The sequence below is a fragment of the Austrofundulus limnaeus genome, unplaced genomic scaffold, assembly GCF_001266775.1.
Source record: "Austrofundulus limnaeus strain Quisiro unplaced genomic scaffold, Austrofundulus_limnaeus-1.0 Scaffold168, whole genome shotgun sequence".
NCBI classification, from domain to species: domain Eukaryota; kingdom Metazoa; phylum Chordata; class Actinopteri; order Cyprinodontiformes; family Rivulidae; genus Austrofundulus; species Austrofundulus limnaeus.
In genome coordinates this window covers 487,988-500,234 of record NW_013952570.1, presented here as the reverse complement: position 1 = coordinate 500,234, position 12,247 = coordinate 487,988, and the positions used below count along the sequence as shown (strand labels likewise).

The following is a 12,247-nucleotide window of genomic DNA, read 5'->3' as shown; positions in this document are numbered from 1 at the left end:
CACACACACACACACACACACACACACACACACACACACACACACAAATGAGCCAGGCAAACAAAGACAATGACTCTTCAGTGGGAGGGGAGATAAATTTATCTGCATGTAAATCAAGCCGCACAACTGGGCATTAAGAGAGGAAACTTCTTAAACATCAAACATCTTCAGCTACATAACAGAAGTCTAGTTGTTTTTTTTTTTTTATCTTTTGTATTGTTAAAGGTTTCTCATGTACATTAGTTGCAGAAATTTATTTCATAAAGACTTTTGAAGGGTTTAATATTTAAGGTTACATGTAAACACTGACATACTGGTGTTGTGGATCACACAAGAAAATCAAAGAAGTTACCACAAGTGTGGCGCAGTTAGATTATGAGAGGCCCTTTAGGCCATAATTCAAACTTGCTCTCACATGTACCATCAAACCCTCTCACATTTACTATCAAACTCTCTCACGTACTATCAAACTCTCTTACACATATGTGAGAGAGTTTGATAGTAAATGTGAGAGTTTGATAGTAAATGTGAGAGAGTTTGATAGGATATGTGAGAGAGTTTGATAGTAAATGTGAGAGTTTGGTAGTGATGTGAGAGACTTATACTTTGATAGCACGAGTGAGAGAGTTTGACAGTATGTGTGAGAGAGTTTGATAGTGTGTGTAAGAGAGTTTGATAGTAAATGTGAGAGTTTGGTAGTGATGTGAGAGACTTAGACTTTGATAGTACGAGTGAGAGAGTTTGACAGTATGTGTGAGAGAGTTTGACAGTATGTGTGAGAGAGTTTGATAGTATGTGTGAGAGCAAGTTTAAATTATTGCCTAAAGGGCCTCCGATACAGATTTCTGTGCATTACTTTCATGTTTCATTGTTTTTTTATTTGTAGTATGATGGAAGTATTGAAGAAAACGAGTCTGGTGTGGAGGTGATGAGGATCAAAACTGAAGACCTGGACCTGGAGGGGACAGATAACTGGGAAGCTGTTTTTGATATTGTCAAAGGAAATGAGGCTGGATATTTCAGCATAAAAACAGACCCCGAGACCAACGAAGGCATCCTGATGCTGGACAAGGTAGTGTTTGTTTGTTTCTTAAAAGAAACATATATGCTTTGTCCTCACCAGTCAAAAGGACTGAAGTAAACCATGAAGTTCTATAGATAAAAAGTACAACATTAAACAGGGAATTACACACAAAGATCAACTAATTCAGTTTTGAGTCACGACCTGTGCACTTTCTGCAGGCTGTCTGCCTTTCTTTACTCCTGTTTTCTGTAGAAGCCATTACTGTCAAGTACATTTTCCACAAGATCTAAGGAATTCTTTGCCTAGTTTGGGGTCATGGACTTGAATGAGATTCTAATGAGATAGCTGTGAGCAGAAATACCACAGTTTCATGATGTTCATCAGCTATCATTTCAGTACATTACACATAAGTCCTAACAATTGTTTTGTTTTTTTTTTGCTTGTTTTGTTTTTTTGTTTCCCATTTTCTAGCCTGTGGATTATGAAGATGTGAAGAACCTTGAACTGGGCCTGGTAGTGAGGAACAAGGCCCCACCTTCTGATGGATCTAATCCAAATGGAGCTGGTGTTGGATTGGGAGGAGGAGGAGGAGCAGGTGCAGGTGCCGGTGCTGGTGCCGGTGCTGGTGCCGGTGCAGGTGCAGGTGGTGGTGCCGGTGCAGGTGCTGGTGCTGGTGCCGGTGCAGGTGCAGGTGCTGGTGCTGGTGCTGGTGCAGGTGGTGCTACTGGAGCCTCTGGTGCCAGTGGTGCCAGCGGAGGTGGAGGATTTAAAAGTTACCCCATAAAAATCAAGGTGAAAAACAAGCCAGAGGGACCAAGTTTTGACCCCAAAGTTAAAGCTATTCCCATCACTGAAGGAGGCAACTCCCTCAACATTAAAGAACCCATTGCTGTTTACCCTGCCATTGATTTAGACACTGGAAAAACAGCTGAGAATGTCAGGTCAGTTGATGCAAACACAAAGCCTCTGAAGGTAAAAACAACTTTCATGTTGACTCATCTTATTTCCTCAGGTATGCCAAAGGCTCAGACCCTGATAACTGGTTTACTATTGACCCAAAGACAGCTGAGATCAAACTGAACAAAATACCAGACAGGGAGTCTCCAGTCCTGGTCAATGGTACATACTTTGCTCAAGTACTCTGCATGACAGATGGTAAGACATTGCACTAAAGCTATACAAAGCACTTGTGTTACATCAGTGTGACTTCTGTGATTTTCTCATAAAATTGTCATCATGATGGTACATGTGTTTGTCCTGAACCATCACAGTACATATGTCAGGGTCTGGTGTGTGTAGATCACATTGGTCACAGTAATCACCATTCTCATTCACTCTCAATGTGGAAACACATTTAACTGCTTTTTGCTAACTTCCACAACAAAAAAAAAAAAGCAAGGTGGAGGAAAATACTAGCTAAAACTCTATAGCAAATATATGTAGTTCAGATAAAACACAGCAGTTTGTTTTAAATCAGCTGTGTGGAAATGTTTATTGATATACGGCAGCAGTGAAGAGCAAAGACTGTAAATATCAAGACCTCTGAAGTGGACTTCAATCCAGAACAGGACTGCTTTCCTGTTGGATAATACAAGTTTTAAGACCATCCCTTCAATGCAAAGAAGACAGGGACAGTCAGGCTAGTTGTAGAACTATGGTGGAGAGTGAGAGGTAGATGTATGGAAAATCTAATGGGTCATCGTTCAGAAGATCAACAAACTTAAAGGCACAGTGTGTAGAATTTAGTCAATTCTTTTAGCCGAAATTGAGATAATCACTAATGACAATAATAAAAATCATGTCTAATCATTGCAGACAAAGACCTTGTTTTATTATTTTTACCTTATAAAAAGCTGTTTATATCTCCATGGTCGCGGGTCGCCTCTACATGCAGCCGCCATCTTGCACCACCATCTTGTCTACGAAGGCTCATGAAGGACAAACTGCGGTGGCGGCGTCAAAAACGGTTTTAGTTGTAATACTATAAATGTAATATTTGTTGTCTGTCATTGTAGCTGGGATAATTTTACTTATTAAAGCTCATAATCTTACCACTTGAAACATCACTAGCCCTGAAGCTGCTGGTAAACATCGCTGTTGGAATTGTTTTTGACACCTGAGAGACACCGTAGCAACTCTTTGCATTTGGAAGCGGGGGGTGGGGGTGGGGGGAGGACCAGGGAGGATGATTTAACCACTAGATGTCGCTGAAAACAACAAATTCTACACACTGTGCCTTTAAGAACAAACTGATTTTCTCTCCTCACTTCAAATAAACTTGGACTTCAGGATTCAGACATAAAACCAGCATACTGTATCATCAAATAAAAAGAAAAGGACTTTCTGCCAGACTGAACGCTTAATTTACAGGACAGTTTGTAAACAACTCCATCCCAAAATGAAAAAAAAAAATGATAATCCAAGCTGAATTTTCTCCATCACACTCCTGTTTGTGTTTTTCATTCCCAGACATACCAACTAAAACTGCTACAGGCACCATCGCCATTCAGGTGGAGGATTTTAACGACCACTGCCCCACGCTGACCAGCCACGTACAGTCAATGTGCCTATCAAAGAATACTGTTATTCTTAATGCAAAAGATGAGGACGTATTCCCCAACGGTCCTCCTTTTATATTTACTGTAATCCCTGAGGGCACTGACGGAAAATGGCAAGTGGAGCACCTTAATGGTAAGAAGGAGATTCAGAAAAATGTGATGGTTACATATACAAATGCAACAAAACATGCTATTTTTATTTAAATATAAATATTTATTTGAATATGTACTAAAAAGAGTAGCAGGAGTAAGAAGAGTTTGTTATTTCCATGAAGTGTTCAGTTGTTAGTTGAACATTACATAGAACAATTAAGGAAAAATTGTAAAACCTAAAGGTTGAATAAAAGTCATTAAAGATATCAAAGTTGAAAGTGCGTTCACAGAAAGCTGGTTGTATTCCAAAACAATGAGCTTGATAATATTTATGTCTTATTTAAAAGCTGCAGGACAAGATCCATATTTATTTTAAGAGAATAGTAATAATAATGCTTCAGTGCCCATACACTGTCAGCTTAAAAAACAGCACTTTTGTTGTACTGACTTAATGACTACTTATATTTCATTTATTTATTTATATTTGACTGGTAAAAAGAAGCTCATCTAAGCAAGTGTAATTACTGTTCTGTTTTCTACAGACACGGCAGCCATTATGAGGACTCAGGAGTCGTTGTGGCCTGGTTTTTACAAGTTACAGGTTATGGTGACAGACCAGCAGGGACTAGCCTGTCCAGACCCGAAGGAAGTGACGGTCCAAGTTTGCACCTGTGAGGATGGAGTTGTATGTGGACAAAGACAGACCAAAAACGCAGAGCTTGGCGCTGCAGCCATTGGACTGATACTTCTGGGGTGTTTACTCCTTCTGCGTAAGTGTGACAAGATGGATGTTCTCATGATGGAACATGGGTTTAAAGTTTGGATGTGACTATTGGGTTTCCCCCAACTATAGAGACTCTTTGCTGGGTCTTCAGAGGCATATTAAGCATGCATTGGACTTGTTATTGATGGAGCCTGATCAGTCTATTACGGTTTTGAGAATGCATTAAAAAAGTAAAGTTGTGGTGGTAAATTATCATACTGGCAGCTTATCAGGGTCCTGGGTAGAGATTCTAACATTTACATAATAGAATGCCTTCAAAATGTATTCACACCCCTTGAACTTTTAACATTTTTTCATGTCCAGCCACAGATTTTTAAGTATTTTACTATTTAATGTTTGATTTACACAAAATAGTGCATAATTTAAAAAAATAGTTATGCCTGACTTAAAACTTCTTACCCCCCAAAAATGAGAAAATCGTGGTGTGCATTGTTTTCAACACCCTTTACTCCGATACCCCTGACTAAAATTCACCTTAACCAAAGTTTTAGTAGGGTCCATTTGGTTGTAATTTAATCTCAGTATTAATCTCGATGTTTTGCAAAGCCCTCAGAGGTTTGCGGAAAATAGGCTGGGAACTACTGGTGTAGGAGTTATTACATGGCTTCTATTAGTGTCTGGCTCCAAATCACATCCATGTCATACTGACCTTCAGAAATCTGTACATTTCACAAAAAATCTGTAGTACTCTCACACAACACAATGAAGTGCAGTGGGGGGTGGAGTGGGGGTGTCTACTAGGGTTGGGCGATATTGCCCAAAAAATAAATCACGATTAATTGTGGTATTTAGCCGATATCAATATGACGATTAATCCCCTGGAGTCTCTGGACACCTGCAAGTCCTAGTCACATGACCAATTTAAATCACTCTCGTGGGAAAAACATCCGTAAAAATGCATCAATTTTTAAATTGCGTTGATAGGCCAAGTAAAACAGGAGTTATGATAAATAAATGACAGAACTTTTTTAAAGGATTGGCGCATCGAGTGGACTGACTGGGGAAACCTCCAGTCAGTCTGCCTGATGGCATTAATTGTATTACGCGTTATGTGCCAAATAAATAATCAATTAAAGTTTTTCTGACGATTAACCCTGCACAGTAAGATTTTGCCTAACCCTAGTGTCTATTGCGGTGCATAGGGAGAGGATAAGAGCATCTGACAGCTGCCAGTTTTCACCTGCCTTTCAAATGTGCAAAACACAGATGCTAAAACATTGACTGCATTAATTTCAGTTTTGATAAATCACACTGCAGTGCTTTATTATTAGATTTACATACAGTTTTATATGCATTCTGATAGTCATCCTATTTTCTACAGATTCATGAATGCAATGCTGAATGGATTGCATCTGCTTGTTTTTGCTCATTTGACCGACGCAGTCCTCTGTGCACACAATTAGTAGATCATCTTTCAAGTTTACACATCTTTAACGCATGTAAATCAGGACCCAAAATGAGAGCAGGGTCTGTGAGTTACGTTAGAAGAATTACACAGACGTCATGCTGTATTTCATTGCCCTGTTTACCTAAATTTCATTGATGAACTGGATTTTTAAAAATGTTTATTCCTGCAAGTCAAGGATAAAAATTAGTTTTGTTTTAAATGTAACAAATGTTTTTTTTTCTTGCACAGTCATTCCTCTGTTGATGCTCTTCTGCAATTGTGGGTCTCCTTCAAAGTATCGAGACCTCTTCGCTGATCTGCCTTTCGACACCAAGACCCACCTCATGAGCTACAACACTGAGTGCATAGGAGACAACACGGTGCGACAAAAATGTTCAGACAGCTCTTAAGTTTGTTTTCACCATTAGGAGTTAAAGTATTGTTTAACCTCATATTCTAACATTCATACTTTCAACGTTTCTAGGCCGTACCACAGATCTCTTTACCTTTACAAATGGACACTTATCAACAAGTAGAGATGGCACCTACTTTTATTTCACCAACAAATTTCCACTCCACTTTTGGGCTGAATGAAATGTCTGAGATGAACGAGGCTGGCTTTCAAGATTATTACCAAAAAAACGAGATGTGGGGGGTGAACCATTTGGAGGGCAGTGGCTACTTCGCTGAGTCTGAAGGCAGAAAATCAAGAGGAGCAGGTGGATGGGCTTTTGATGGCTTGGCTCTGCCAGACAACACCTTAAAGCAATACTACAACCAGGTGAGCAAACAGAAGACAATACTTTAACATAGTTTCTGTTTCTGCATGTACAAACTATCAGGACATTAATGTGCCCATATTTAGTTATTCCAGAGCTAACAACTCATCAGTTTTGTAGTTTCTTTTACTTACAGTTTCAAATTGAACATATCTGGTTACTTTCATATAAAAATTCATTTATTTGCTGTTTGGTGGTAGCATTTAAAGAACCTAAAAGCCTTGTTAATCTGAAGAGGAAAAAGTAATTTTTTAGAGACGACATTAAAGTTATTATGAAGCACGGCAATGTGCAACTTAAATGATGGAAGCGGCCACAATTTTTTGTTGACACTATCAGAGGGTCACTTACTCATATGTAAAAAAAAGCTGTCATTTTAAACATGGTTGTGTTCATATATGTTTATTAAATCAACAAAGTGCAGTAACTTAACTTATTTCATGCTCAAATGCATGTACAACAGTTGTACTCTTGCAAGAATATACTGTATGAGTTGAAGCAAACAAAAAATAAACACTTTAATGAGCTGAAGTGCAACGGCATAAGACTCCTTGAGGTCAGACTCTTGTGTAGTTCTGGTAAAAAGTCTCTGTTTTTGTAATTGTGACTTCAGTAAACTGCATATTTAGCTTTGTGCAATATGTTGTAGTGGTGACTTATGTGAAAATCCTTCACGGCAGACAGCATCTCTGAGCAGACTGATTACATAGGTTTGCCCTGTCATCAGATGGTCTACCTCCCCCCTAAATTTTTTTAATATATATTTTTACTTAAAAAAAGGCACTCTAACCACAGCTCTCAAAATGTAAGACTTAGAGCTTCTTTGAGTGCCTTTGGCGGGCCATATGTGGACCACCAGCAGCCCATCAGCGATCTAGGAGTTGATGTGTTTCTTGCAAATCTCTAGAAATATTGATGGAAACTGAAGCATCATTTGAGACAATACACTCATATTTAGAATCAGAAACTGACAAAGCAGCCTGCTGTCAACAACAATAACAACACACCAAAAATCAAAAACACACTTCTCTCTGTGAGTCATTAAACATTTAAGTGAGGGTCCCCAGTGTCATAGGTTTTGCTTATATAGTTATTATGATCATGTTTAACAGAGTTATTAGCAAAGTTTACATATTTAACCAGTAATATCAGGGTTCAAAAGATCCTGCAGCTGTTATTTTGAGGGATGAAAGCTAAAAAGTTTGAAAATCACTGATCTAGCTTATCCCCATCAGATGTTATCTAATCAAAACAGATAGATATTGAACAAACCATCTCTTTACATACTGATGAATAAAAACAAGTTTGTCACAGTACACATGGTTTATTTTTATTTCCTATCAAGTTGACTAAAAGCTGTATTTTTCCAACAGAAGACCAGTGGAGATGAGAAGCATAATTTGAAGGATATTCTCAAGGTCTATAACTACGAAGGCCAGGGCTCTGAAGCTGGTTCTGTTGGCTGCTGCAGCAATTTGGAAAGTACAGATGACCTGCATTTCCTGGATGATTTAGAACAAAAGTTCAAGACTCTCGCGGAGATATGTGGAGGCACCAAGATCGAAACTGAGATTAGACAAGACGTCTCTGCTTTGCCTGCAGGTTCTGGGGCTAAGTTGAAACAAGAGGTTTCTGCTTTGCCTGCAGGTTCTGGGGCTAAGATTCAAACATCAGAATCCCGTCCAGTAGCTGCTCAACAAAAGTCCCAGCCACCAGTCAAACTGCAGTCGACTGGGAAAGTAGACCACGTCGTGAGCGAAACCTCTGGGCGATCTGAGACAAGGAAGGAAAGCATGACCACGGTGAAGGAAGAAGTGTCCTCAGTGAAACAAGGGATGGGAAATCAAAACCAGATGTTTGTGGTGCAGCAGCAGCAGCAGCAGCCTGTTTACTACACCACGGCTCCTATGGTGCAGCCCGTGCACTACGTTGTTCAGCCAGCGTTTCAGAACGCCATGGTGCTGACCGAAGCACCGGCCACCAACCTTCAAAACATGATTCTGGTGACCGGCTCTGAGGCCGGAGCCTCCCAAGGTGTTCTGGTTCAGGGCCAGACGGTGGTGTCCAGTCCACAAACCCAGGGCTTCAGCACACTGCTGAAGACCAGCGGGACCCTCGGGAGTCACACCAACCTGATCGCCGCTGGAAATTTCTCCGGGTCCCAAACTATGATGGTAGTAGATGGCAACGTTCCAGCAGGCTCAGTGAAAATACTCAATGGGAGCCAGGCTGGCCTCATCCAGGGAGGCGCAGTCATGACAGGAGAGCTATCAGGATCTCAGAGTTACGTGATGGTCGGAGAGTCGACAAACGGCAGAAAGCTTCAAGAGGCAATAGGTGTCCAACTGAAGAATGAGGGGTCTGGATCACAGAAAAACCTCGACAGAAAGCAAAGCACATCCACCGGGTCTCAAAACAGTGCCTCTTCCAAGACAGTAAAGACGACCACCACCGTTCGTAAAACTGTGGCGCAGAACAGCAGAGAAGACCAATGAGACCTGCTGCCGGTCCACTGGTCAACATGTGAGAGGCCTGCTGCTCTGATCTGCTCCWGCTGGTGATGGGAACTACAAATCTTCATTCATACAAGACAGCTTGTTGTGGACATGTACAGTGGTTTGCAAAAGTATTCATACCCCTTGAACTTTTCCATATTTTGTCACATTRCAACCACAAACATAAATATATTTCACTGGAATTCAATGTGAAAGACCAACACAAAGTGGTATACAATTGTGAAGTGGAAGCAAAATTTTACATGAATCAAAACATTTTTTACAAATAAAAAACTGAAAAGTGCDACGTGCAAAAGTATTCAGCCCCCTTTTCCCTGAGTGCAACCAATTGCATTCAGAAGTTGCCTGATGACTGCTAATGACTCAGAAGGGTCCACCTGTGTGTAATCTAATCTCAGTACAAATACAGCTGCTCCGTGACGGCCTCAGATGTTGGTTAAGAGAATATTGGGGAGCAAACAGCATCATGAAGTCCAAAGAACACACCAGACAGGTTAGGAATATGGTTTTGGAGAAGTTTAAAGCAGGCTTAGGTTATAAAAAGATTTCCCAAGCTTTGAACATCTCACGGAGCACTGTTCAATCCATCATCCGGAAATGGAAAGAGTATGGCACCACAGTAAACCTGCCAAGACAAGGCCGTCCACCTAAACTTACAGGCCGAACAAGGAGATCACTGATCAGAGAGGCAGCCAAGAGGCCCATGGTGACTCTGGATGAAATGCAGAGAGCCACAGCTCAGGTGGGGGAAACTGTCCACAGGACAACAATTAGTCGTGCACTACACAAATGTGGTCTTTATGGAAGAGTGGCAAGGAGAAAGCCATTGTTAAAAGAAAACCATAAGAAGTCCCGTTTGCAGTTTGCCAGAAGCCATGTTGAGGACACAGCAAACATGTGGAAGAAGGTGCTTTGGTCAGACGAGACCAAAATTGAACTTTTTGGCCACAATGCAAAACGTTATGTGTGGCGGAGAAAGAACACTGCACATCACTCTGAAAACACCATCCCCACTGTCAAATATGGTGGTGGCAGCATCATGCTCTGGGGGTGCTTCTCTTCAGCAGGGACCGGGAAGTTGGTCAAAGTTGATGGGAAGATGGATGGAGCCAAATACAGGGCAATCTTGGAAGAAAACCTGTTGGAGTCAGCAAAAGATTTGAGACTGGGGCGGAGGTTCACCTTCCAGCAGGACAACGACCCTAAACATAAAGCCAAAGCTACAATGGAGAGGTTTAAAAAAAAGAATATTCATGTGTTAGAATGGCCCAGTCAAAGTCCAGACCTAAACCCAATTGAGAATTTGTGGCAAGATCTCAAAACTGCTGTTCACAAACGCTCTCCATCCAATCTGACTGAGCTTGAGCTGTTTTGCAAGGAGGAATGGGCAAGAATTGCAGTCACTAGATGTGCAAAGCTGGTGGAGACATACCCTAAAAGACTTGCAGCTGTAATTGCAGCAAAAGGTGGCTCCACAAAGTATTGACTCAGGGGGGCTGAATAATTTTGCACATCGCACTTTTCAGTTTTTTATTTGTAAAAAATGTTTTGATTCATGTAAAATTTTGCTTCCACTTCACAATTGTATACCACTTTGTGTTGGTCTTTCACATTAAATTCCAGTGAAATATATTTATGTTTGTGGTTGTAATGTGACAAAATATGGAAAAGTTCAAGGGGTATGAATACTTTTGCAAACCACTGTAGCTGCAGAGAAACACAAGTCTGGCAACCTAGTCAGATTTTTTACTGCACTTAACATTTAATTAAATTAGAAATCAACTTATAATAAAAAATAAAAATCATTCTAAACAAGCTTATTAGATTAGATAGAACTTCATTGATCCTTTTGGAGGGGTTCCTCAGGGAAATTGCGTACCCAAGAATGTCAAAGAGCTAGAGGTTTTTGTTGAAAGATTCCCTGTTTAAAGCCATTTAAAAGCTTTTTTTACCTGGCTAAACACTGACAATGCCTGATGTACAAAATTTAACTTTGTGCACTTTTTTTATTTTTGTAATTCAAATAAATGGGTTTATTGAGTCAAATTTGTAAAAAAAAAAAAAAAGATACTAAAGCAATTAGTCTTAACTGCCTTTTTTAAATTGTATTTATTTTATTTACAGAACACAAGCAATAATAAAACTCTTGTTATTGAACTGTGCAGAGAAACTGTTTGGTTTCTTCATAGACCTTATTTACTCATGTAGCCAACACCAAGAGTTCACTCTTTTATGCTGCAGTAAATTTTCTAACCAGGTAATTGGTTGAAAAATAGTTGTTGATAAAATCATAAAAAGCTGGTTCTCAAACTGTTTTTGCGTGTACTGAATGTTTTCACAGCCATCTGGGAATGTGTTTTCTGTTGTCAATAAATATGTTTTTGGGGGGGTTTGTGTGAACAATCTTTTTACACTTACAATAAAAATCAAAATGTGGGAAATGGTTTGTTATTTTTTAAATAATCTTGGTAATGTGTTTATGAATACAAATATTTAAGCAAAGAAATAGTTTTATTATCTTTGATATATTCTTGCACCTTAACTGGTTTTCTCTTAAAAACTAAAGTTTGGCTGAGTGATCGTATGGTGGGTACAGCAGTGGGCCCAGGCAACACACACCTGAGGATGGTGTGTCGAACAGTCCTGCCTGGACCCAGTTTCAGAGAGGTGGTGCTGGTCCATCAGCAGAACTTTGTTGGCCAAAGTCTGGATGAGGACCTAACTGAAACCAGAGTATTGACGCAACTTTTCCTGTGAAAATAATAAAAGGTGTTGATCTACCTTAGCTCTTTTTCTGTGCCACACCTGTTGTAGTTGAACTAAATCAGTTAGAACCAAGAAAATGCTTTCCAGGAACTTTGGATCCTCTGTTTCAGTGTTTTTCAAAGTTGGGGGCCAACAGGGGGCGCTAGAATGCCACAGAGAGCTGGAGGGAAGAGAAAAACTAAGAATTTTTTTTATTAAAATCAATCATTATTTTAAAATATAATTTATAATAATATATCAAAATGTTATTTAAAAGTACTTGTGAGAAGTTTATTTTTTGTTGTTGTGTTTATTGTTTATTAAAAAGGATTAGTCCTCATCTAAATGAACTATAATTCAA

The 12,247-nt window shown here is 39.7% G+C and overlaps 1 protein-coding gene across 1 annotated transcript in view; it reads left to right on the top strand.

Moving 5' to 3' along the window:
- dsg2.1 (desmoglein 2, tandem duplicate 1) overlaps positions 1 to 9,307 on the top strand; it is a 23,183-nt gene extending 13,876 nt beyond the window's left edge. The window contains exons 7-14 of the mRNA XM_014017437.1: positions 887 to 1,072; positions 1,496 to 1,965; positions 2,037 to 2,179; positions 3,494 to 3,715; positions 4,218 to 4,445; positions 6,096 to 6,226; positions 6,331 to 6,627; positions 7,999 to 9,307. Of these exons, the coding sequence (XP_013872891.1) occupies positions 887 to 1,072; positions 1,496 to 1,965; positions 2,037 to 2,179; positions 3,494 to 3,715; positions 4,218 to 4,445; positions 6,096 to 6,226; positions 6,331 to 6,627; positions 7,999 to 9,120 (2,799 nt within the window). The 3' untranslated portion in view covers positions 9,121 to 9,307. The remainder of the gene's footprint in view (positions 1 to 886; positions 1,073 to 1,495; positions 1,966 to 2,036; positions 2,180 to 3,493; positions 3,716 to 4,217; positions 4,446 to 6,095; positions 6,227 to 6,330; positions 6,628 to 7,998) is intronic.
- The last annotated feature ends 2,940 nt before the right edge of the window (positions 9,308 to 12,247 follow it).